Source organism: Zymoseptoria tritici, chromosome 3 (genome assembly GCF_000219625.1).
Source record: "Zymoseptoria tritici IPO323 chromosome 3, whole genome shotgun sequence".
Lineage (NCBI taxonomy): Eukaryota > Fungi > Ascomycota > Dothideomycetes > Mycosphaerellales > Mycosphaerellaceae > Zymoseptoria > Zymoseptoria tritici.
In genome coordinates, this window is record NC_018216.1 from 1426857 (window position 1) to 1453155 (window position 26299).

Consider the following 26299-nt stretch of genomic DNA (forward strand, 5'->3'; position numbering starts at 1 on the left):
GGCTGGTCCGGTGCCATGTACGGTGACTGCATGCGGCCCGACTGGGAGGTAAGGAGAGAGGGTGAGGGAGATATAAAGTCCTCCTCCTTGAATGCGTCTCTGAAGTTTATCGTTTCGCTACAGAATATTAATTACCCATACTCCAAAGCTTCTCACGCCTCAGATCAATCAGCCGCAATCAGCCGCAATCATGTCCAGCTACGACAATGACAACGACAACTCTGGTAGGCCATTCTCCATGATACAAGCTACCATGGAACAAAGCTGACAGCTATCGTCTTCGTAGGCTCCAGGTCCGGAGGCAGCTATGGCGACAATGACAACTCCCGATCCGGCGGTTTCGGCGTACGTCTTCCAAGATTCAGCAGCAGCATGATACCGTGCTCACGCTTGACAGGACGACAACAACCGCGGCGGCAATGACGACTCCTATGGCAGCTCCGGCCGCACTGGAGGAGATGACAGCTATGGCAGCAGTGGCCGCACCGGCGGACTGAGCTCTTCCAACGACAACGATGATTCATATGGTAGCTCTGGCCGTACTGGAGGCGACCTCAGCTCTTCCAACGATAACAACTCATACGGAAGCAGCGGACGTACCGGAGGAGGCCTCAGCTCTTCCAATGACAACGACTCATACGGTTCCAGCGGGCGCACTGGCGGGGGTCTCTCCTCGTCCGATGACAACGATTCGTACGGCAGCTCTGGCCGCACCGGCAATCTGAGCTCTTCAAACGACAACGACTCATATGGCAGCTCCGGCCGCACTGGCGGTAAGAAACCGAAGTGTAGAAGGCCTGCGTGGTCTGAAACTGTCTCGGACGCGAGGCCTTCGTCCATACTAGACCATCTTAGACATCCGCTAACCTTATACGCTTTGCTTTGTAGGCGGACTGTCTTCTTCTAACGACAACGACTCATATGGCAGCTCCGGCCGCACTGGCAGTAAGAAACCGAAGTGTAGAAGGCCTGCGTGGTCTGAAACTGTCTCGGACGCGAGGCCTTCGTCTATACTAGACCATCTCAGACATCCGCTGACCTTATACGCTTTGCTTTGCAGGCGGACTGTCTTCTTCCAACGACAACGACTCATATGGCAGCTCCGGCCGCACTGGCGGTAAGAAACCGAAGTGTAGAAGGCCTGCGTGGTCTGAAACTGTCTCGGACGCGAGGCCTTCGTCCATACTAGACCATCTCAGACATCCGCTGACCTTATACGCTTTGCTTTGTAGGCGGACTGTCTTCTTCCAACGACAACGACTCATATGGCAGCTCCGGCCGCACTGGCGGTAAGAAACCGAAGTGTAGAAGGCCTGCGTGGTCTGAAACTGTCTCGGACGCGAGGCCTTCGTCCATACTAGACTATCTTAGACATCCGCTAACCTTATACGCTTTGCTTTGCAGGCGGACTGTCTTCTTCCAACGACAACGACTCGTACGGCTCCCGCGGCCACACTGGCGGTAAGAAAACCAAAGGGCAGAAGGCCTGCAGGTACCCGAGATTGTCTCTCGGGCTATGCTAGCGGGTCTTAGCCTGCCCCTTTACCATTGTGTCCGAACCACTGCTAACCCTTCTGCTCTTCTGTTTTAGCCATCTCCTCTTCCAATGACGACTCCTACGGCAGTGGAAACACCGGGTCTTCTGGTTCGTGTCTCTTTCCAACTCTCTTTTACTACCAAGCTTTTTGACCATTACTGACAATGGTATTTGTTCAGGATTCGGCGGTAGCAGCGGCCGAAACGATAACGATTCCTACGGCTCCAGCAACCGCGACGATAACAACAGCAGTGGCAAAGTAAGAAAACCGAAGGGCAGAACGCCTGCAGCTGTCCGAGATTGTCTCTCGGGCTATGCTAGCAGGTCTCAGTCTGCCCTTGTTTCCTGTCCGAATTGTTGCTAACCCTTCTGCCCTTCTGTTTTAGGACTCGACTGCGGGCAAGTTGCTGGAGAAAGTGAGTTTCTACATACATGCTTGGCTCAGCCTCTACCACGACTGACTTGTGATGATAGGCTGGTTCCCTCCTCGGCAACAACAAGATCGAGCAGTCGGGACGCGAGAAGAGGGAGCAAGCCGGCCAAGATGATAACAACTACTAGACTGCTGGCACGGGATGACAGAAAGGAAGGACACTCTCTCGCCCGCTGCGTCAAGCAGCACTGGTTTATGGGCGTATAACGGCAATTCGACGACGTTCTCTTGTGTGCAACGTATTCAAGAATTTTCCAAGTGTGCTTCATCCATTGATCAGTCCGTTGATTGATTGATTGATTGATTGATTGTTTGTTTGTTTGTTTGTTTGTTTGTTTGTTTGTTACATGCTTTGCGCCTGCAATATGAATGTAGGGCATAATGCTAACTATGCGGGCCACTCGTTGTCTCCTTCGTGGTCCGCGTTTGACCTCTTGCTCCCTCCCGCTCCCTCCTCGATTATCATTGAGGCCCACGACATGTCTGCCTGGAGACCTCCAACCGTTTCTACCTCATCACCTCGATCCTGCCCGAGAGAGCGCCCTCTGCCCTGGTCTGTCGTCTCTGTCGACGCTCAAATATCAGACCACGTGAACTTCCACGTGCAATTGCAGAAATTCGGCTCTCCGAAGCGAATCGATTCTCGCTCGACAGTCAAAAACCTTTTCCTGGTGCTGCATCAGGAGACACCGTCTACCTCCTCGAGGCATGCAACGCTGCCGAGTTGTCTGTTCCGACTGTTTCCTACACGATGCGCTGGCCATTCCGATCGAGCTCCAGAACTGCTCTGCGGTTTCAGGTCGGATCCACTATTCCGCCGCTTGTTGGAATCGTTTCACTCTCCAATAGATACTCATCACCTCGTGCTACCTCTTCAAGGAAATCCCTCATCCTCTTCTCTCCTCCCTCCACTGTCCAAATCCATCTGCCTCTGTCCCTCCTCCTCCGCCGCTGTCGGTCCCACCACGAGCACAGCCTCATCTTTCTTCTCCTCATGATTGACAAACAGAAACGACGCCACGACAATACACGCTCCCACCCAATAGAACGGTCCCACAGTCTGCCGATTGATGATGATCTGAGCTACCAGGCTCAATGGGATGGTAATGCTCAACCCGACCGTGACGACAATCGGACTCGTCAAGAGTACTGCGTACGCCCACGCCATGTCGCTGACCAGACTGCCCAGAGAGTTGCACACGATGATCATCCACACGTACGCGGTGGGTGGCATCTCGAACGTTTCCACGCCGGTGAAATGCAGCACGAACAATCCCGGCCAGAGGATCAGAACGTTGATCACGCCCACCAGGCCAAAGAATATCGGCATATCCACCCTCGTCTCATCTGCGATCCTCTTCTTCATGAACACCGCGTACAGACCGTACATGATCGCCGACGCGAACGCCAACAAGTCTCCAATTGCAATTTCTCGCGTCGACTTGTGCGGGAAGTCGCCTCGGTGTTTGTCGTCCGACGACCGGCCAGAGAAGTCGATGAGGGAGATGAGGATAATACCCGATAGAGAAGCGATGACGCCGAGGAGTTTCCGCAGAGTGAAGATTTCCACTTTGAACATGGCGCCGAAGATGAGGGTGAAGACGGAAGAAGTGGAGGTGAGAATCGTGGAGGATGCGACAGAGGTATATTGCAGACAAGCGGCGACGAAGTAGTTGGCAAGGAACCAGAGGATGCAGAATTCGAGGGAGAGGCGGAAGATTTCGGCAAGATTGAGTGGTTGCAGGTGGGATGGGGCGGAGGGCGCAGAGAGGACATCCTTTGCGCTGAGGACTTGGCTTTGGGAGAGGTCGTTGGAAGGATCGTCGAGCAGGTGGGTAGCGGACGGGTTGGTGGATGGCGCGCTATGGTGGAACACGGGACTGTCGTAGTATCCTGGAGGATCTGCCTCCTCTTGCTGCTTGAGAGGCGCATAGCGAGCGTATATCCTGTTCCGTAGCTCTTCCTTCCATCTTCGTAGGTCCTCTGGGTTGCGGCGGTGTTTGACGATGAGGATCGGGATGAGCGGGAGGATGAAGAAGGAGGTGTTGACGTAGGTAACGAAGTACGGTTTGCTGTAGGTATCGTCGGCGAAGATGGTCTGGAGAGGGCGGAGTCAGCCGTAAGGTCAACAGAGGCAGAAGAAGCATAATTTATGTCCAACTTGCCGAAGTCAAAAAATTGGTCGCAGTCCATAGGAATACGGTCAGAGCCAGCAGCAGCAGGCCGACCAGTCTCCTCCATTTTCCCAGCTTGATGAGAGCATGTTGGTTGCCTTCACTGTGGGGAGTGGTGATCTCGCCGTTATCGAGGTTCAGCGTGGGGACATGTTGTTCGCCGGCGATGGTGGAGGGTTCTGGAGGGAGGAGTGCGGCATGCGACATCACCACGGCGGTGACGGGACAGCGAGGATGATGATCAGAGCGGAGGGCGGCGGAGTGGAAGATGCCATGTATGTCGGAAGCGGTGGAGGGTGAGGGTGAGGGTGAGGGTGAGGACAGAAAGTCAGGCGGCGGTCGTCGTTGGTATCACATGCGCTCGTCCAACGCCAGGGAGGAAGTCCTCTCTCTAGAACTATGGCACCCGGTCACTTATCGCGTGTCACGAACAAGACCGCGTCAATAGTTCTACCAAGCCGTGAAGCCGTTCAGATGCGGCTCGGCATGGCATGCTTGTTTGGTGGAACGCGTATCGAAGACTTCACTTGCAACTCCGCTCCTGTGGATCTACAACATTGCATCCTGCAGTGTCGTCTGTGTTCCCATCTCGACCCTGCCCTCCTTCTCTACAACGCAACGCCATGTTTCATCAGCTCTGACGTCGCCGAACGACCTCCACGATGGCGAAACGCCGACTGCAAAACATGGAATCCGCAGCAACGACGTTCTGGCTCGGCTCCGGCAGTGCTGAGTCAAGCGGTAGAAATAGATCTGCCCTGTCAAATCATGTTGGGGACGCGTGGACGCATCGGCACGTCGACATGATCTGCACTTGTACATATGATGACCGCCGTGTCGGAGCGATACCTCCGGCCACAGACACAAGAAGGCCAGCATCGGCTCTCACCAACTGGAACTGGAAAATCAGTGTTCGGGCTTGGACTACTGAGCAGAAGACACCAACATGAAGCTCGTTACCCCCGTGCTTGTCGCAATACGTCGGCTGTTGTTAGACTGCTGCGCCTGTTTGCAATTCCAGTTTGCGGCAAGCGGATCGGCCTCTGTGACGTTTGCCTCAAACATCTATTTATCCCACAGGTTGGCACGTTGGCAGTTCCTTTAATACTCCTCTCCAGTCTAGACATCATCTTCCTGTCCGCCGTCCTGTCCGCCATACACAATCTCGTCGACCTTCTTGCTTCCTGGGTCTAGCATCTAATCTCACAGTCCATCGATCACACGGACCTTCACCATTCGACATGCGATCCCAGCCCATCGTTTCCCTGCTCGCAGCTTCGTCAGCTTACGCCCTGCCCGAGCTTTCACTCTCCAAACGCGATCGACACAACAACGGCGCAACGACACATTACGCTCGTAGCGTCGGCCTGAACAAGCGAGCAGACACTGTTTCTTCAAACATCTTTGACGTTGAGAGCTGGAGTTTTGGTGGTGCATACTACACGAATGGTATGCGTCGTTCTCCTTGCCTTGTCCCTGCAATATACCTCCCAGACCTCTCACTAACGATCGCATCCACAGTCAGCGTAGGCACTCCACCTCAACTTCAGACGGTCATCCTCGACACTGGCTCCTCCGATCTCTACTTCGACTCTTCCTCGGCGGAGACCTGTCAAACCTCCGGGCCCGAATCATGTCAAGGCGGCACTTTCGACAAGACCAAGTCCGATACATACAACGAGTTTGAAGCCTCGCCTGCTTTCAATACCAGCTTCGGAGATGGGTCTACCGCCGTAGGTCCGTACGGGCAAGATATGATCGGGATTGGTGATGTAGTGGTATCGCCCGTGCAGTTTGGCCTAGCTGAAGAGGTGGACACTTCGACTGGATACTCGATTGGACTGCTAGGATTGGGATACTCTACGAATGAAGCTGTCTCAGGGACGACTGACTTCTACGAGAACTTACCGGAGGTCCTCGCAAGATCTGGCGAGATCAACAGCAGGCTGTACTCGATCTACTTGAACGATGCTGGTGGGTATACTGTTAGCTTCAATTCCAGAACTCACGCTAATAAAGAGTCAGATGCAAATACCGGTACAATTCTCTTCGGTGGCATCGACAAAACGAAATACAAGGGAGACCTTGCCACACTCAACCTCATACCAGCCGCATTTGGAGACGGGCAGAGTACTGCAATCGTCAACCAATTCATCACGACTGTGACAGGCGCCTCTGCCACTGTGAACGGCAGAACAAAAGAGCTCTGGTCCGGCGGACGAGACGGCGTTTCTGCATACAGCTCCAACAACGCCCTTCCCGTCCTCCTCGACACCGGCTCCACCGCCTGGTCTATTCCCTCATCAATCTTCAACAACCTCATCCTTCCCCAATTTCCCTACGTCGATCGCCAAGGCCTATGTCCTTGCTCCCACGCTTTCTCCTCCGACTCCCTGACCCTCGAATTCGGTGGCAAAGTCTCCATCGACATTCCCGCTCGCCAGTTCATCGTCCCGGTCATCAACTCTACCACTCGCGAATCTGTGCCCTACAGCCGCAGCGAGGATGCCTGCGCGTTTCTCCTCGTGCCCACCGATCCCTCCTCCGACGGTTCCCTCTATGAACCTATTGGCGACGCCATCTTGAGAAGCATGTATGTGGTCTTTGACCTCGACAATGGCCAAGTCTCCATCGCACAAGCAAACGTTAATTCTACCGACGCGCCGGACATCGTGACCGTGGCCGCGGGCCCGACGGGTGTCGCAGAGGCCGTGTCAGGGGTCAGCACAGCACCATCGAATACATGGAGCATAGCACCCGAAGTGCCCGGCGCGACGAGCGCATTCAGTGTGGTCACGGCTGCTACTCCACTTGGAACCGCGACGGGCGTTGGCGCTGTTCCCGCGAGCGCGCAGGTTGAAGGCGAGGAGGAAGGTGGGTCTAGCACGAGTTCTGGAGGAAAGGGCGGCAAGTCGAAGGGCGCGGCTGCCGGGAGGGTGAGCATGGGGTCGATGGAATTGAATGTGCTGTGCGGATTGGCGATTTGGCTTGTTGCGTTTGGGTGCGGCGTTGGGTTGATTGTTTAGATGAGAGATACCACACATCGACAGGCATGGAATTTTGCGCGGGAGTTTTGTAAGGGATGGAAACTGTACAGACCATGGAATGGAAGACGCTACCCTTGACAACATATGGCATCGCTAAGAGTTTGATTCTACGTGTAAAGCTCCTTCTTATGATTGAAGCCCCCCTAAGATAGCGGCTCTTTAGCGGCAAACTCTAATTCCAGCCCTTACCGTAACTCCCTACATCGCCGAACATGCCAGGCCGGACCAGCCATGAAGATCCGGCGGCCAGTTCTTCTTGCTTCATGGTGTCAGGCATGTCGACCATCTCTGGCGTCGTCCAGGCCATCCCAATCTCAGCACCAGTTCCGGCGGTTAGCCAATACGGCACGCCTAGCAGACGATGCCTTCCGCTATACGTCTGGAAGATGGCTGTCGGTTCGTCTGCTCAGATGCTGGGCTACCCACTAACCAGCCAATAGCTATAATGAGAGGAAAAGGCTGGAGGAACGATGTCTGCACTTTGACATGGCCGCTTTGCGCCTTGCTGCAGCACGGTCCCTGAATCGCTCCGAAGAAGACATCATCTCCATCATCAAGCTGGCGGAGGGCGGCTTCAACCGAGTCTTCACACTGACCATGCGAGACGGGCTGCAAGTCATCGCACGTCTGCCGTATCCTTCCAATCAGCCCAGATGCCTCGCTACCGCCAGCGAAGTCGCTACCATGAATCTCGTTCGCAGCCATGGAGTTCCAACACCGGCTGTATACGGACACTCGACGGACTGCTACAGTTTCGTCGGCTCGGAGTATATCCTGATGGAAAAGATGTCCGGTCGATGTCTTGCGGATGTCTGGTTTGAGCTCTCGGACTCGCAGCGTGTCAAGGTGTTGGGTGAGATTGTAGATCTGGAAGTCAAGCTGTTCAATATCGATTTTCCTGCGTACGGGAGCATCTATCAGAATGCAGATCTGCCGGACGGGTTTGATCGCGTGCAGATTGGACAACGGGAAGGCAAATTCTGCGTAGGACCGGATGTCTCTCTCAAGCACTGGTTTGGAACAAGATCCTATCTGGACTTTAGAAGGGGGCCGAGTAAGTGTCAAAGTATCGGTCTAGTGCCGCGAAGCAGCGCTCGTTCTGCCCATTGCAGGTATTACACCCCTTGCCGTCCTTCAACGAGCCGCTGAGAAGGAGGTTATGTGGCTACGCACGCACGGAAGACCAAGGCTGCCATTTGATCGTGAGTTTCGCGAAATGTTCGACTACCAGAAGACAGATCCGAAAGAGCACTTGCAGGCACTTGAGGCCTACCTCGAAGTCGCGCCATACATCGTGCCAAGCGAGAAGTGGCTGCACAGGCCGGTGAGTAGAGCAACTCTCGCAAATTATCGCGCTACCGCATGATCCACTTCCGACGAAGCGCCTCAGAAGTATCTCCTACAGATTACTGACCTGTCTTTGCCTCCAGATCCTCAGACACCCGGACCTGACCCCAAACAACATCTTCGTTGACGAGGACTATAGGATCACCGGCATCATCGATTGGCAGCATGCTTCTGTGCTGTCACTATTCCTTCACGCCGGCATCCCCAAATCCTTCCAAAACTACGGCGATCCGCAGTCGGAGGAGTTGCAGAAGCCGAAAATGCCCAGTCCCGATGATTTGGACGAGGACGAGGACGACTACCGAAAAGACTTAGAGCTTTATCGCCGTCGACACGCCCATTACTATTACGTCGCAGCGACGGCCTCAAAGCTGAACATGCATTGGAAAGCCATGACCCAGGCTCGTGGACTGTTGCGAAGAAAGATCTACGAGCATGCCGCCGAGCCTTGGGAAGGCAACAGTATCCCGTTGAAAGCCGCCTTGGTTCAATTGATGTCCGACTGGCCGGCGTTAGGAGATCCTAACGTTGCTTGTCCCATCGACTACAGCGAGGCAGAGGTCCACGACATCATGCAGAATGCCTCAGCGCAGGAGGAGATGGACCGACAGATGGCAATTCTGCGTGATGTGATTGGCGTCACTTCGGATGGTTGGATGCCTTGCGAGAGTTATGGCGACGCCGTGGATCGAGCTGCTGAGATGAAGCAGAGTGCATTGCGCGATGCGGATGATGAAGTTGAGAGGGAAATGATCCGGGCTCATTGGCCGTTTGACGACTTTGACGAAGATTCGTGAAGGCTTCGGATTGCGGCAGCAGACTCTCTGAGTGGGTATCTCTGTGTGCACGAGACAGGTTGTATAGGACACATCCTCTTCGCTCCGTTATCGACATCGCCGGGACATATGCAGCCCGTGCGAGGATACAGGGAGGGATTGGATGAGGTGCATTCGTCGGCCACAGCGAGTTTCTAAAGCCCTGGCATGAACCATTGTCTCATCCCTGAATCTGCCTCTCTTGTGTTGTTCGCACTGCGAGCTTTTCCCTTCGATAAATTCATCGACTTTCTCTTTCTGTCCATGCCAAACCAAGGACCAAGTCTCGACGAGCCGTCGTCAATACGCCCCTCCGAAAGATCAAAGTAAAAGTGAAAATGAAAGGCACCCACACCCTACCCAACGGTCGACCTGATCAACTCACCCATCACCGGTACCGGTCCAAGCACCACCTCTCCATCACCCGGCCCTTCCTCTCCCAACCTCATCTCTTCCGAATAATCGCACCACTCCCCCGGTGCATGCACGTGCCAATCGCACCCCAAAACCCTCCGCCACATCCGATCGCTCACTCGAATCCTCTTGCCCTCGTTACCGAGAGCGTCGATGAAGTCCATCAAATCCATCCAGTTGTCCGACTTGCCTCCTACAAGCGCACCCCACAAGGCATGGCGGTGATACTCCGGGATCCACATGGCTCTCACGAGGTCGACCAGCAAACATCGCAGCGCGGAACCCGGTGGTGTCGCCGACCAGATTCGGTATATTGTTTGCCGATCCGGTAGCTCTTGGGAATACTTCACACGGTTGGCGAAGAGGTCGATCGCGGCGTTTTGAATGGCGGGCATTTCTCGATGGAATGCGAAAAGGTAAATGCTGACAATTTCTTCGAAGGGAATGGCGGGTCCTTCGGGAAGGTGTTGTAGTGCAGGCGGGAAGTTGAACCAGTTGTGGTGTTCGAAGTAGTGCTTGATGTGGCCGAAGACGGAGGGGGAGTCGCGCATGAGGTCGATCGGCATGGGCATGAGGGATGTAGAGAAGGAATGGTCGAAGACGTCGGTGTAGGTCTGGATGGTGGACATGGGGATCTCATATTTGGCGCCGTCGCGGCAGTTCTTGCCTAGGAAGAAGGTGACGAGGCGGCGTCTGTCTTTGGCTTCTCTGCAGGAGTCATGCGTTAGCAGGTATTATGGAGATGGCATTGAAGTGGTCTGTGGGAAGAGGGATCGCGATCGACTGACTGCAACGGCGGGCACCAGGTGGTGGCCACAGGCGTGGTGCGTTGGATTTTGCAGGGCTTGACGTTATCGACGTCCATCTCAACGACCATTGGCGAGTCATGCAGACTCTTGTCGGCAGGTGATTCCAAAGTCAGTGGCTCCGTCGAAGAAGGCTCAGACATGCTGAAACTGTTCTGAAGCTCCCTTGTCGACGGTCAATGATGAATGTGCGCGCTTGCGATGTTTCCGGTGCAATAGCTGACGAGCTGAAGCGGCAGGAGGCAGAACAAGATCTTGATGAAGCGTCAATTGGTGTAGTCGTTGTGGATAAGAAGAAGATGCAAAGCGAAACAGGACGAGTGAATGAAAGGCGAACGCTCGTAGGCCGAATCCATTAATTTAAGTGGGGATACCAGAGCAGTCAAGTGAATGAGAAATGCCTCCTGAGCACTTCCAACATGTCACCCGCTAATGGACTACTGATTTGGCATCTTTCATACCATCAGAAGCAGCTTCTAAACTGTACAACATCATCTATTCATATCGACGGAATTTCATCTATACAACTTTTAGCATGCCCTCAAGTCTTGGCCTCATGCCCACTCGGTTCTCACTTAGCTCAAATGCTTCGCCAACACCTCCTCAGTCGCAATGACCAAATCTTCAAACACTTGCCGCACGTACTTCTCCTCTGCCAGTGGGTTCGCCGATACCACTCGGATAGCATACACACCACCAACGACGGTCGAAGTCAGAAAGAACTCTTTCCTCTGGTCGATCAACGTGAACACCTCCTTCGTCACATCATTCGCAGCTTTCAAGATCGGATCGTCAACTTGCGGCTCGACCGGCTTGTCGGTGTCGTGATCTGGTCGCGGGTCGACTCCGCCACTTGATGTGCGGGAGAGCTGAAGGTTCCGCCACATTGATGGGTTGACAGTGAGTACAGTGAGCGCAAAGTCGGGAGGCGCGAGGATACTGAAGAGATCCCTCCGTGAGACTACGAGCTCAGCGAACAGGTGACCCAGACGGATGTGATGGCGGATGTGCTCTTGCAAACCTTGCACGCCCCAGGTCCGGATGACGAACCACATCTTGAGTGCGCGGAAACGGCGGCCGAGAGGGATTTGCCAGTCGCGGTAGTCGGTCACTAGGCCGCCGTCTGTGAAGTCGTTCTTGAGGTATGCGGGTGTGATTGACAACGTGTCAGTGAGATCTCGTCGCTTCTGGATGAACAAGCAAGAAGCATCGAAGTTTGTCAAAAGCCACTTGTGCATGTTGAAATTGAACGAGTCAACGAACGACATCTGGCGAGAGAGGTGTTGGTACTCTGGCAGGATCAGGGCTGCTCCGGACCACGCAGCATCGCAATGAATCCAAATATCAGGATAATCTCGCGCTACCTCAGCGATGGACTCAAAGTCATCGACGGCACAAGTCGGAGTCGCACCGATTGAGGCAGTGAGGTAGCAAGGGTGGAGACCCTTGGCTTTTAGCTCTTCGATCTTTTGACGGAGGTCTCGGCCTTTGAGGGCGTATGCATCCTGGTGCCGAGTTGGAATGCTGCGGAAGCGAGTACCCGCGATGTTCGAAGCTTTCTGCGTCGAAGAGTGCGTCTGATCGGAAGCAAGACACACCAGTTTTGACCGCAGCTCGGCGGAGCGATCTTCGATTGCTTCAGGATCTGTCAAACCCTCGCGTGCGATCTGTCTTCGGACATAGCGCTCTCGTGCGGCGACCACGACTGTGACAATAGCTTCTGAAGCGGAGCCTTGAATGACACCGCCGCCCGTACCCTTTGAGTGGAAGCCGTCCGGGAGGGCCAGGGTTTGTGCCATCCAGTCCATAACAATCGTCTCAAGCTCCGTCACGGCTGGCGAACAGATCCAATTGAATGCCGGAGCTGTCAATGCTGCACTCCACATTTCACCCAAGATCCCTGGATATGTACTGCTCGCGGCGAAGAAAGCCATAAATTTGGGGCTTTGCCAATGCGTGATGCCGGGCATGATGGTGCGTTCGATATCCTTTTCGATATCCTGCCATGACTCGCCCTGTTCCGGAGGAGACGTCGGAAGGAGCTTTTGTAGATAGCCTGGTGCTACTTCAGACACGACTTTCCGGTCCGCGAGAGTTGAGTAGTATTGTTCAATGTCATTGATCACGGACGTTGCGGCATGTTGAAATTGCTGGCCGGTCATGCCCAAAGGAGGGACCACTCGCTGATCTAGCTTTTCGGTGCCAGGCTTTGCATCGCCATTGGTGAATGATGAAGGCTCCATGATTGTTATTGGTGATATGAATGGAGGGAGAAAAGTTCCCAAAGGTGGAAGGTTGCACGAAGGTTAATGTGCCTAACCCTAAGGAATGACGGAAGCGGAACTACTTCGGGCGGAACGCTCGCCGCACATTCTGGTTCCGCAGCGCAGTCGACCGGTGGTATAATTCTTGAACTGTCTAACTTATGATGTGTTCGTTCAATGAAGCAGGTCCTGGCAATCATGCATTGCTTTGACTCATCTGTTCGAAACAGGAAGACGCATAACAAAGCATTGATGACACGTCTGTAGCAAAGACTCAAGTCATCCCTTCAAGATATTCCTCCAACCATCCCGTTTCCACAAGCCGGTCAACTTTCGTAGTCGCCCGGTGGATCGCAATGGGTATAGATCGGTGTGTGTGCTCCTGCGCCGTCGCTTATGCTGCCTCCCACTGCCGCCTTGTTCATCGAGACGTCGCCGTTTGGCCGATCGCAGTTCTCCGCCGTTGCCGTCTTCTTGGGCCTGACACTGAGGCTCCGAGGGCCGTACGATGGTGATCAGACGGGTTTCCACGTTGTCGAAGAAATGTTTGACCTCTCCTGGTAAAGTATAATCTGCAACTGTGGTTGTAGACCGTCGAAGACTAGCCGCTGAGAGGCTCGAGGTCAGATGTACGCCGCGTAATGACTCCATTACTCGCCGGACGATCAGGCGGTTGGTCTGTCGTTCAGTTTCGGGCATGGCAGGTGCTGGCGCATCCTTCCATCCTTCCATCGAATCTTCTGGTTCGCGCAGCGAGACAAGCGCTTCGCGCAATTCCGTCGATACTTCAGCCAGCTGGCTGTCGAGATCTGGCATTGTTGTGCTCCGCAGCTGACTATCTCCATCATGACTAGTTGACGGAGGCTGCTGTGCTGGCGAACCCGGCTGCGACATTGTTTGCCCCGATGTCTCGGAAGCAAGGTCGCGACTTACATCCTCGCGTAATCCGTGGAGGGTCGCCAGAGGAGCTCCGCACGAGGGACTGGTTGATATAAACCCACCTGCTCCTGCACCTGCTGGGACACGAAATCCCGGCATTCGCTCCTCTGTCTCCTCCATGAAGTTCGACTCTCCTGACAATCTCCGCCTCTTGACGCCTCGCCGCGATGATAAGCTTCCATGTGCCCGACGCTTCAGCCCTTCAGTGCGCTGTGGAGAATCATCTTCGGAAACAGCAGGTGCTAATTGCGTTGTGTCTTCGCGCGCGGATCCAGGACCAAGTAATGCGCTTCCCACCTCCTCCTTCTTCTGTACATTTTTGGACTCTGCTGCGCCCATATTCGGTGAAGTGGTTGTACCCGATGGCTGTTATTACTGAGAACCGGAAATGGGAAGTCGCAATAGAGCCGGCTCCCGTGTCGACCCATTTGAGCTTGCGAGTACCTTATGGAAGAATGGCGAGGAAGTGCTGAGACGCGATGTCTCATGTCAAGTGAGTGGTCTCGGATCGCTTTGTTGGCAAGTCACCATTGCAGTGGGTGACGTTCAGTCCGAGAAGCTGTTCTGTGTCGCGTTACCCTCGTCTCGCTCACTCGTGCGCGAAAACATACATGGGGAAAAAACCAGTCCCCAGACAGATCCTAGACAGCAGCGGCAGGACTAGCATGATTAGTTCGCATCGATTGCCGCGTTCTCCTATGACCCTGGTATGTGAGACATGTGAGCATTTGTGAGCATTCATTCCAACACTTGTTCTCTCCTTCAGCATGAGCACGATATTGCGGTCACGTTCTCGTGCTGCAGGATGCGTATCGTTATCATGCGAGGAAACACCTTGCTGGTCATCGTCGCCGTGTCAGAGCCGCGAGACCTCATTTGATTCGGCTCATGTGACGGCCACCTGAGCCTCATCAAACGCGTTGAAGCAGTCATTGTAGGTGGCATCGTGACAGTCGATGGCATGGATATGCTTGGTCGAAATCATAACGCGGCACGTGGGGTCGAGGTTGGGCAAAGAAGGGTCGTATTGGCAGGGTTTCCATCCGAAAAGGAGCACAGGAGAGACCTCGAAAAATCCTAGCGCCGGGGAAAGAATCCAGCCCTGCCGAAAGATTCGCGTCCAGCACAGCAGTGGGGTGGACAAGTGGTCAGTGGTCTTCGCGCGTTTAGTTACTCCTAAGTTTTCCGTGATCTTCCCATTGACGAACAACAACTCCAAGGACACCGCGAAATACTCAGACCGCTACCAGCTCGACCTTGTACTCCATCGCAAGGCCTCTTATACTCTCGTTCCAAGACACTCGACCCCTCCCCACGACCTCGAGAATCTCCCGCAGCTTCCACTACCCCCACGACCACCACCCAGCATGAAGGGTACGTATACGATCGCCAATGCGGCGCGCAATGTCAATATCAATGTCAATGGCTCACGACAAGCACAGCTCTCATTCTCGTCGGCGGCTTCGGCACGCGTCTTCGCCCGCTCACCCTCACGCTCCCCAAGCCCTTGGTCGAGTTCGGAAACCGTCCCATGATCCTCCACCAGATCGAGGCACTCGCCGCCGCCGGCGTGACCGACATTGTCCTCGCCGTGAACTACCGACCCGAGATGATGACCGCTGCGCTCAAGAAGTACGAGGAGATCTTTAATGTCAAAATTACATACTCAGTGGAGACAGAGCCACTCGGCACGGCTGGTCCGCTGAAGCTCGCGGAGAAGATTCTGGGCAAAGACGACTCGCCTTTCTTCGTGCTGAACTCGGATGTCATCTGTGACTTCCCCTTCCAAGAGCTCGTCAAGTTCCACAACGCGCACGGTCAAGAGGGTACGATCGTCGTGACCAAGGTCGAGGAGCCGTCAAAGTACGGTGTGGTCGTGCACAAGCCGGATCACCCATCGCGCATTGACCGATTCGTCGAGAAGCCAATCGAGTTCGTCGGCAACCGCATCAACGCTGGTATCTACATCCTCAACCCATCAGTCTTGAGCCGTATTGAGCTACGCCCGACTTCGATCGAGCAGGAGACTTTCCCAGCCATTGTCAAGGACGGTCAACTCCATTCTTTCGACTTGGAGGGTTTCTGGATGGATGTCGGTCAGCCCAAGGATTTCCTCAGCGGTACTTGCCTGTATCTTTCCTCCCTCACGAAAAAGGGCAGCAAACTCCTCACCCCAACCAGCGAATCGTACGTCAACGGCGGCAATGTCATGATTGATCCATCGGCGACGATCGGCCAGAACTGCAAGATCGGACCAAATGTCACCATCGGACCTAATGTCGTTGTTGGTGATGGCGTTCGTCTCCAAAGATGTGTGCTCCTGGCGGGCAGCAAGGTGAAGGAGCACGCCTGGATCAAGAGCACGATTGTTGGATGGAACAGCACAGTCGGTCGATGGGCACGAATGGAGAACGTGTCGGTGCTCGGTGACGATGTGACGATTGGCGACGAGATCTACTGCAACGGTGCTTCGGTGCTTCCTCACAAGAGCATCAAGGCCAACGTCGACAGTAAGTACCCTGGCTTTGATCATGTAAGAAGCGAGACGCTAACACACAGTCTGCAGCTCCGGCGATTATCATGTAATTTCTTGACGATATTTCAATCCTCCGCGCACGACATCCTCATCTTGGCTCGGCACTCTCGCATGGAGGATCAGCCACTCGAATCTCATCTCACCACTTTGGGCCACAAGGCGTCCGGGAAGGCAATCAAAAAGCAGTGATGACGGCGTAAACACAAAAACAGGTATACACTGGGCAAGGCCACGGCGTTCATGGCGTAATAAGCAGCCGCCTGTCAGGCTGTCACTACTGTACTTGCTTCGTAGTACTAGTGTTTGTCCCGTGATCCCAAGCGATAATTCGGCATTGAGAAGTGGTGGTGTAGCGGAAGCCAATCACCATTTTATCTAGCCGTACGAGATCAATTCGCGTGCCAATTGGAAATTGAGGTCGCTACTGTTTGTTCTTGCAATGTAGATTTGTTCGAGTTTCGGTGCTACAGTACGGTGCTATTGCCCGTTTGGTCGTTGCGGATCTTTCATTGTCACATGCTGCCGAGTTCAATTGCTCATTCACCACCTTTCCGCCGCCTTGCAAATGTCCCCCGTATTGAGCTGCAAGGGTGATGCTGGTGCGAACAATTCGGATTGATCCTTTCGGCTACAAGCAGTGCGTGGGATCCATTTTCCGTACTCTGAGGCTTTCGGGAGGCTCGCCGATTGGGAGTGTATCTCATTCGTTCCGGCAGGAAAGTGGAGGCCGATAGAATGTGTCAATTGAGTAGTGCAATGCAGGGGTGAACTTCAAGATTGAGAAAAACTATGTGTTTCTTGAGGTTATCGACCTAAAGACTATATAGACGCCGTGATTCCAAATACCCAAAAGGGGTTAGGGTCTTATCGCTAATATCCTATAATATTATATAGGACACTAACTACGTAATTAGGCTGTTAGAGTTAATATCCCTAGTCTTACCCTATTTTATAAAATTAACACTAATAGATCGATATACCCCCGAGATCCGTTTATGTTATACTAAACGATCTTAATCCTCGCTCTCCTCGCTGTTAGAGTCGTCGTCCGGACCTTCGATTTCGGGGCCGGGTAGTAGAATGTTAATAAGCGCTAGGGCGGCGGCTTAACGACGGCGTTGAAGTTTAAGAGATTCTAGCTCGAACTCGCCGGATCCGCTGGCTATAGCGTTAAAGACGGCGGCTCCTTAGCCTCTTCTACGTTAGTTCCCCGCTATCGCGGTTATAGCGTCCTCCTTAGCGTAGGCGTCTCTTATTATCCGGTCGGGAGTAGTAACGTTGCTCGATCGAGGTCCTTTAGGCAGAGGCAAGGGAGCGACCTTCCTAGCGTTACGGTTTATCTTTCTAGTCTTCGATTGCTTAGACTTAGTATTAACGCCTATTACGTTTTCGTCTTCGTCCTTATCTTAGCGTTTACGTTTCGCGGGCTTCTCGACCTTAACGGCAACGGCCTTAGTAGGTTGCTTCTTTGCTAGTACCTTCCTCTTAGTCGGCTTAGGTACAGGTATAAGCTCCTTCTCCTCTTCGTCGGAAGAGTCGTTAATAGGCTAATTGCGTCGTAGGCGAGCTAGTAGTCCGGAGTAGTACGGAGTAAGGTAGTTTTTTAGATCGTTATCTCCTTTAGACTCTTCGTCGAAGGCGTCTAGGGCAGCCTAAGCGACCTATCTCCTCTTTTTACGTTCCTTAGAGGCCTTAGACTTACGATTATGTTCTTTTACTATCTAGCGTATAGTCTTAATATCTAGGATCCGGTTATTTCTAGTATCGGCTTTAGGCTTATTTAGGGTTTAGTCGTCCTAGGTCGGCGTAGCGTAGGCGCGAGTGTAGTTTTTTAACATCGTAGACGTAGCGATAGGGTCGATGCTTTTAATAATTTAATCCTTTCTTTCGCCTTTAAAGGTATAAAGGGCCTCTAGGTCCTTAAGAATCTAAAGAAGTCTAGGGTAGTAGATAGTAACTCTGCTCTTTATATCGTTATAGATGCGTTTAAGCTAAGTAAGAATGTCGATGTACAGGACGTTAATAATAAAGGGAGCTAATAGGTAAAGTTTTGCTAAAATTAGCGCCTTAAACTCCTTTATACGGTTAATTAAGTTATAGAGGGTAAGCAGGATAGACTTTAACTACCTCTTAGGCTTTAACTTGTTTTCCGTAGCGTCGCGTTAGAGTACTCCGTCTTCTCCTTTATTCTACCGGAACGCCTACTCCTTCGTTACACTAAAGTTAGTAAACTACCTAAATTCTCTAGAGAAGTCGTCGAATGCATTTTAGTAAGTCTTAACGACCTTATTAGTAATTTTAGGTTATTTGTCTAGAAGAGTTGTAGGCCTCTTAGCACTCTACTACCTACTATTTGTGCGTAGGGTCTTAGGAGTGCGAGTTAATTTCTTCGTTAGGGTCTACTAAGGTTAGTTCTAACGACGTAAAGTCTCTATTACAAAGGTTCTACGTAAGGGGCCCTAGTTAAAGTTACCCTTTCTAGTCTTCTTCTTAGGGATAGGGTCGACTTCGGATCTATCCTACAACTCCTTCTTAACGTTAACGGCTTCGGACTCGGCTTCTTTAGCAGCTTTGCGTTATTTCTCTACCTTCTTCTCTACTTTTAGGATAGCCGCTTCTCTTACCTTTGCGTCCTAGTATGCTATTAGGTCCTCTTCGGTTGTATAACTATTTATTCTTAACTTTATTTCGTATAACTAAATAGCTTTAAGGTCCCTAGCTTACTAGGCCTAAAAGGCCTTATCTGATTGTCTAGTAACTAGATTAGCTTAATAAAGTATTATAGCGTAATTCTTAAACTCCTTTTTATCGAGGATAACTATTTCTTAAGGAGGAGCGTTGTCCTTATTTAGGACTTTAGCTCTAGCTGCTGTAGTATCCTCCTATATGTTCCCGTCGTTTAGGACTTGTGTGCTTTAATCTAGTATCTGCGCATTGCTTACTACGCGCTAATTAAGGTAGCGGTGTCGGAACATGTCGTCCTTATCGCTTAGTTAATCCTTAGCCGCTAACAACTCGCGGTTAACTACAGCTTTAGCTACTACGTCGATTACGTCTTCTTCCCTTAGATAAGGCTACGCACCTTACTAGTTGTCCTAAACTTTATCTTACGCACGAGCAGTTGCGGCCTTAGCGGTAACTTAACGTAGCTATTCTAGAGTAATTAGATTAGTAGGAGTGTCGACGCGCGCGTTCGGGTCGTTAGCGTCGATGCTAGACTAGTTGTCGCCTATCGAGGAGGTAGTTTTCGAGTATTTTCTCGATTTCTTAGTTAATTTAGGGACGTTTTCGAGTATGTTAAAGTCTAGAAGTAGTACCTCGTTCTCGGGGTTAAGGTTGCGCCTATTTCTAGTATTTACTATCGTAATAGTGCTACTATGCAATATTAACACCTCTACTAATACAAAATAAGGTAGTTAAAGAAAAGAAGAGAAAGTAGAAGTACAAACGGAAAAGATATAAGCTCTAAGAATAAGTACAGACTAGTGCTAAGGAATGCGTTACGGGTTTAGAAGTACGCGTAGTTCGGCATATAATAGCTATTTAGGCCTTTAGTAGCTGCTAATTTTAGTTTAGCGCAAAAAGTAAAGTGAATTTAGCTTTAAAAGGGTAATCCGGTTAATAGATCCCTAGATGTATACGTCCTAGACTACTTGTTAAGGTAGTAAACGTAATAATTTAAGTCCGCATGTAATGTGCATATAAGGCTATTTAATAGCTCCTAATCGTTATGCAGACTTCTTTCTAATAGTAAAGTTAGGCTAGGTATTTGCCTAGCCCTTACCCCCGAGATCCGGTAGTAAAGTTTTACTATTAGCGCAGTCCTTACCCCCTAGATCCGGTAGTATTATTATTCGGAGCTAGTCTAGAAAGGCGCGATGCCGTTGTGCTAATAGCAGTTTTGTTATCCCGTCCGCGGGTATTAAGGTAGTTTCGACCTATTCGACCTTAAGGTCTCCGGCTTAGTACCTCTTACGCAGCTAGCACTGCTGTATATCTATATACCTTATCTTAGTATCTAGCTTTTAGCCTTATATAGTAACGACTCGAATAGTTTGCTTATTATTATATAACAACCTACCCTTGCTATTAAGGCTTAGGTCTATGCTTTTAAATACTCGTTCCTACTAGATTATCTCTGTTCTAGCATAGCTAAGTATATATAGCTCTAACTCCGTAGATAATTTAGTAACTATAGTCTGCTTCGTAGACTTCTAGTCGACAATTCCTCTAAACAAGAAGAAAACTATACCCTCTAAGCTTCTTCGCGTCTCTAAATCGTCTGCGAACGAAGTATCTAAGGCTCCGAAGAACTCTAGCAGTTACGATAGGTAGGTAAGCCTACTATCGTCTTTGCTATACTAAACGCTTAATTAAGAGCTTTGTAGCAGATATCTAATATAATAATCTGCTGCTTTAAGATAATGTTCGGCTAGATTTACTAGATAACGTGCTAGTAAAGAAACTGCAAAAGCAATATCCGGTCTTATGTAGGATGCTGCGAAGTTAAGAGAACTAACTTTTAACTACATCTCCTTAATTATGTAGGGTTTCGCCTTTTCTTTTGCCGGTTCCTAATTAAAGTTTATAGGTAGAGGTATATCCGCCCTTTTTTTAGTTAATAAGATATTGTATCTTCCGGCGACCTTCCTAATGTAGGTGTCTTAGTTAAGCTATATATCCCTAGTCTCTCTGTTCCGGATAATTTTACTTCTACAGAAGTAGTCGATTAGGCCTATAACCCTTATCTCGTATTTAGCTATTAGCCTTTTCTATATATCTTCGGCGTGAACTTTGTGTTTATAATAAAATGCTAATATAATATTATCGACGAAGAAGAAGATTATAACTTTTCTATCGGTATATAGATAATTAACGACTTGCCGTAGTCTAAGCTCTTCGACTCCTTTACTTAGATCTCCCTACTATAGCGCTAGGGACTCCTTAAAGCCGTAAAGGGCGCGAACGCATTTTAATAGCATGTTCGGGTCTCGAAAACCGTCTAGGGGTTAAAGGTAGATTAGCGTCGGCAACTTAGAGTTTAGAAAGGCGTTTACAGCGTCTATCTAGATTGTTTCTAGGTTAAAGTGTGCTATAATTGCTATTAACAACCTAAATAGCCTCGCTGCGAGGGTAGCTGCGTATGTATCAAGCTCGGTTAACTACAAATCTCCTCTTATACAAATTCGAGTCTTAAACTTCTCTAAATGTCCTTTTAAGTCTTGCTTATATTTAAACACCTACGTTAATAGGACGGTTAGGTTATTTCCTACTTAACTTTTAGGGATCTAATAGAACGTTCTAGTATTTAGAGCCTTTTAAAACTCTGCTCTAGCAGCCTTTTCGAATTCTTTTAAGTACTTGTATATAATAAGGTCTTTCTAGCGTTTTGGTTCTAGCGGTAAATCTCCGATAAGGACAGGTGCGTCTTTTGTAGATGCTCCTTCCTCTATAACCGCCTTTATCGTAGTAATAGCGTAGACTTTAGCTATCGTCGTATAAGTCGCGAACATTCCTATAGTGTCGAATAAGGTTATTTCGCCGAAGTTAAAGTCTATAACCTCGGAGTTAAAGCTTAGAGGTAGCTAGTAGTCGATTATTCTCTGCCGTTAAGCTAATAGCGTTAGTTTATTAAGCTTATCGTCCGGATCTATCTGTTCCGGTCCCCGCTTCTAAGCTTAATAGAAGGGGAAGAGTTAATTATCTATATATTCGATGCCTTAGACACTAACAAACGTTTCTACGATGTCCTCTCGCATCTCTTTAGGTCTGTTATAGGGGATTGTATATTCGACATTACTATCGTCTTAAATTAGAGCACCTCTTCGGAAGGATTCCGGAATTTCGACCTTATTACCTTGTCTAGCGATGTAGCTTATGTATATAGCCTCTTGTAGGTTATAAAATTAATGTGCTTTTATAGCGTAGTCTAGTTCGACATTAATCGTAAGATTAAGTAGTACTGCTATATTTAGATTAAAGTCGTAGAGTCCTTCGTACTTTATCTTCTCGTTAAATACTACATCTCTTGTCCTAATTACCCTGTCTAGGCTTAGAATCTAGATTCGAAAGATGTTATGTCCCTCGAAGCCGACTAGGTATCTAATTCTTGCTCGCTCTATTATCTTCTCCCTTTTAGGGACGTCTTTTAGATTAGTTTTGTATATATACGCTCTCGACCCGAACTTATAGATGTAGGCGATGTCTAGCTTCTAGTTTGTCGCTATTTCCTATAGGGATTTGTAACCTAATGCTTACGTTAGGGCCCTGTTTATAATATAGGCTGCTATTACGTAGGCTTTATTCTAGAGATCCTTTAGGAGCCTCGATTCGATAATTAATGTCCTTGCTATCTCGACGATAACGCCGCCGGCTCGTTCTACTAGGTCCTGTACTTGCGTATACGGTGCTAAGGGCTTCTACATTACTAATCCCTTACGGAGTGCGGATTAAAACGTTAATCCGTACTTAGGGTCTACGTCCGATCTAAGGGCGAATATTTTACGACCTATACTCTTTATAAAGGTCTGAAGTTCCTCGAAGTATCGTACTAGGCTCGCTTAATTAGCGTTCGGCATCGTATAAACGAAGTGTAGGTATATTGTTAAATCTACGGCGTAAAATATGTATTTATCTCCGTTCTTTGCTATATTAAATTCTACGATATCGGCTGTAACGTCGGAAAAAGGTGCTAGCATCCTAATCTTAACCGGTTTTCTTCGAGAAATAACTCTTTTTAACTTACTCTAGGCGTATAAGTAGCATTCGTGCATTTTAGGGGCCGCATCTCTATCTTTTAGATACTCTACGCCTTTAGCGGCTCGATAGAGTTCTAATATACGATTACCCCTAATGTAGCCTATAACTCGGTGCTATTAGGCCTAAGAGAGGACTCTAGGTCGTCTCGTAGCCCTACTATCCGTCGCGAAGGCGACGAGCCGTATTTAATCGGCTAGTTAATCCCTTTTTAACGCTATCTCGACGCTTAGGGGTTAACTGTCCTTGTTAAGTAGCTAGTTGACGATTTTAATCCTTACTTTCGGCGTAGCCGCTAGGTTTAGGTATAGTAGGCCGCTATATCGCTTAATCTTAGCAACAACTACTCTGGACTTATCTATCTAGTTGTCGGTCCTCTCGTCTAAGAAGAGGCCGAAGTCTCTATATAGTCTAGTCGATACGATGTTAACGTAAAATCCGGGTATATACAGGACGTCCCTTAGTAATAGCGTAATCGGCTTGCCTAAGGGTAATAGGAACTACACTTTTGCCGTGCCTCTTGCAGCAGCCTTTATCTGCTAGTTCCCGGCGTAAATCGATACGTTATATAGTATATTAACGACCTCGAATCCCGCTATAGTTAGATTGTTTATAACGTAAACGTTCGAGCTACTATCTAGAAGCTATCGATTCTTCTCGTCGTAAGCTTCGGTCGATATTACTCTAAACTAAGTTACCGCTCTAATAGCGTAACTACTATACTACGTCTTCGGTTCGTTAGAGACGATTGTCCCGCTTAAACTAGGTGTTCCGGACCTAGTCTATTCCTTTAGTACCTTAGTAATCTTATAGTAATCCTTTAGTCCTATAGTAATAGGGTCTCTAAACTTTATCTACTAGAGGCACTTAGCCTTGTCCTTCTTAAGTACGTCCCGGTAGTTGTCGAGGAATTTCTTATCCTCTTTTGTTATATCGGCTTTATTAGGTTAAAGACGATAGTTAACAATAGGACAATCTCCTAGTTTTAGATATACTTTGTCGGCGTCTTTACCTATATACGGTCGATAGGTCCTATCCTTATTATTAGGCCTGTTCCCTCTGTTTTAATTACCTAAATTAGTCGTTACGTTAAATATTACCTAACCTATTCTAGTAATTTAAGCCTCTTTAGACCTAAACGTAGCGTTTGTACGGAACTGCTTAGCTAAGTTGCTAGGGTCTCTGTTAATAAACGTAGTTACGTCGTAAACGCATTAACTAAGATTATTCTTGCTCGCTAACAGTCTTCCTATAGTAATATTAATCTTGTCTTCTACTATCCGTACGAAGTCGTCTTTTAGGATGCTAGCGGCCGGATAGTGTTCTCTAACTATCTTCTTTTTAAGCTTAATCTACTTCTGTAGGTGTATAAGGATATTAGACGACTTAGGTCTAGACAATAAGTCGTTATATTGTTTAGAAAGCATTCTACGCCTCGTTGCGTCGTCCGGCGCGAATATCTTAGTTACGAAGTCTATCTAGCTTGCTAGTGTCCTAGACTAATCGTTAAGGTCGTCTAGGTACGTTAACGGAATAGTCCGGCTAAAGTATTTTTTAAAATCTTCTTTCTTCTTCCTAAACGTCTTATAGATAACGGATTCTCTAGTATAGTTCTTCATTTTAGAGTCGAAAATAGCTTTATTTTGTTGCTACTTTATAAAGTTCTCGCTTTCTAGAAGTTAAGTATCTGTAAGGTCTAATTCCGTCTTGTTCGGTATGTTTAGGACCTTTAGTTCTAAAGTTCGGTCTACGGCTATACCGTCTATAACTATTAGGGTTGTCTCTCGTATGTATTGCTATATATAGTTGTTAATTACCGCCGACTTAGTGTTTAGGTACTATTCGTCGTACTTAGTTTAATCGGTATAGACGATTTCTCGACGCTTTAGTCCTATTACGGTTAGAAAACCTAACGAGTCTAGCTTAAGACCTTCTATTGTTGCTTATTAATGCGAATTTGTCTTTAATCTTATTATTTAAGTCGAAACCGGGCTTATAACTGTTAATTAAGTAGTGTAATATAGGGGTGAACTTTAAGATTAAGAAAAACCATATGTTTCTTAAGGTTATCGACCTAAAGACTATATAGACGCCGTGATTCCAAATACCCAAAAGGGGTTAGGGTCTTATTGCCAATATCCTATAATATCATATAGGACACTAACTACGTAATTAGGCTGTTGGAGTCAATATCCCTAGTCTTACCCTGTTTCATGAAATCAACGCTAACAGATCGACAGAATGCAACGACCAGGTTGCCAGGCTCATCACCAGCAAGAAAAATGGGTACCAATTCGACGGTCCAAGAGGCGTCTGCCTCTTCGCACTTGACTTTCCGAGCAGTAGGGAGACTATACGACTTACGAGCTTCCATTTCATTCCCAACAGAATGGTTCGCCCATTTCCGACCTCAAAATACACGTCGACAAAATTTCGCGTGTCACCGAGAGATGAGAGATAGATCGTAGCGTGAAGCCTTTTGCCCCGTCAGGCCCGCCATCCCCGAGCAAGCATTTGCTGCAGCCACTTTACGCCTCCTATTGGCCACGTCCAACTACATCTGCAGCGAGACTGCGACGAGCATCTCGCTTCAGTGCAGCCCAGCGGCGAGTGGGCCGACTGCACTGCGGTGCTCGATGTGCCTTCGGGGAGCGACTTCCCCTAGGGCTGAGTTGCAGGCGATGGAGCGAGATGCTTGTGGTTGACGTGCTTGCAGCGTCGGAGATCTTTGGCCGGCGGCCGCCCAGGGTGAGGGAGTAAGAGCAACCTATCGGGACATACGGCATTGAACAAGGGAGACGTGTACCGCATCATGGCCGACCAAACAAGACGTGCGGCGTGGAGATTCCAGATGGCATATACGCCATCGCAAGGCTATCAATTAAGTTTGAGGTGCCGCACGCTGACCACCACGCGCACGCTTGATCGCACGGAACGAGCTCCCGGGAACTCCAGACTAGGTCGGTCTTGGTCGGCTCTCCTCTGAGATCGGCAAAACATCCTGCCTCTCAACTGGCGAGCCCGTCGGCAAGCAGACGACGTCTCTGATTTGTTACTGGCCTTCTTCACCCCTCGCTGTCCATGCCACCGCACTGGGTCTAGTCAGGCCATGCAGCTAAGATGCAATGCACACGCCGACGCACCCTTACAGGGTTGGGTGACGCTTTTCTTCCTTCCCGACTCTCAAGTATACATCATGCACGCCAGCTCTCGTGGTTTTCTGTTTCTCCT

The 26299-nt window shown here is 49.7% G+C and overlaps 7 protein-coding genes across 7 annotated transcripts; 4 read left to right on the forward strand and 3 right to left on the reverse strand.

The window, feature by feature from the left end:
- Positions 1-120: 120 nt before the first annotated feature.
- Positions 121-2231, forward strand: MYCGRDRAFT_103686 (uncharacterized protein; the record flags this gene model as incomplete). The annotated part of the gene is made up of 11 exons (XM_003853740.1): positions 121-224; positions 287-345; positions 398-773; positions 889-945; positions 1061-1117; positions 1233-1289; positions 1405-1461; positions 1592-1645; positions 1717-1796; positions 1924-1953; positions 2012-2231. The coding sequence occupies 11 exons, from the start codon at positions 191-193 to the stop codon at positions 2096-2098; spliced, it is 948 nt and encodes a 315-aa protein (XP_003853788.1).
- Positions 2232-2844: 613 nt separating this feature from the next.
- Positions 2845-4065, reverse strand: MYCGRDRAFT_39484 (uncharacterized protein; the record flags this gene model as incomplete). The annotated part of the gene is made up of 1 exon (XM_003854419.1): positions 2845-4065. A coding segment is annotated over one exon (1221 nt), but the record flags the coding sequence as incomplete, so codon positions are not given.
- A 1530-nt stretch (positions 4066-5595) lies between these two features.
- Positions 5596-7170, forward strand: MYCGRDRAFT_38027 (aspartyl protease; the record flags this gene model as incomplete). The annotated part of the gene is made up of 2 exons (XM_003853741.1): positions 5596-6118; positions 6170-7170. 2 exons carry the CDS (start codon positions 5596-5598, stop codon positions 7168-7170), a joined length of 1524 nt encoding a protein of 507 aa, XP_003853789.1.
- A 252-nt stretch (positions 7171-7422) lies between these two features.
- On the forward strand, positions 7423-9335 carry MYCGRDRAFT_38168 (uncharacterized protein; the record flags this gene model as incomplete). The annotated part of the gene is made up of 4 exons (XM_003853742.1): positions 7423-7583; positions 7632-8245; positions 8334-8515; positions 8622-9335. 4 exons carry the CDS (start codon positions 7423-7425, stop codon positions 9333-9335), a joined length of 1671 nt encoding a protein of 556 aa, XP_003853790.1.
- A 1813-nt stretch (positions 9336-11148) lies between these two features.
- On the reverse strand, positions 11149-12735 carry MYCGRDRAFT_85159 (uncharacterized protein; the record flags this gene model as incomplete). Its single annotated transcript, XM_003854418.1, has 2 exons — positions 11149-11348; positions 11427-12735. The coding sequence occupies 2 exons, from the start codon at positions 12733-12735 to the stop codon at positions 11149-11151; spliced, it is 1509 nt and encodes a 502-aa protein (XP_003854466.1).
- Positions 12736-13116: 381 nt separating this feature from the next.
- MYCGRDRAFT_108571 (uncharacterized protein) lies at positions 13117-14675 on the reverse strand (the record flags this gene model as incomplete). Its single annotated transcript, XM_003854417.1, has 2 exons — positions 13117-13646; positions 13839-14675. The coding sequence occupies 2 exons, from the start codon at positions 14113-14115 to the stop codon at positions 13117-13119; spliced, it is 807 nt and encodes a 268-aa protein (XP_003854465.1).
- Positions 14676-14973: 298 nt separating this feature from the next.
- On the forward strand, positions 14974-16630 carry MYCGRDRAFT_108572 (uncharacterized protein; the record flags this gene model as incomplete). The annotated part of the gene is made up of 3 exons (XM_003853743.1): positions 14974-15150; positions 15219-16286; positions 16343-16630. 3 exons carry the CDS (start codon positions 15144-15146, stop codon positions 16360-16362), a joined length of 1095 nt encoding a protein of 364 aa, XP_003853791.1.
- Positions 16631-26299: the final 9669 nt, after the last annotated feature.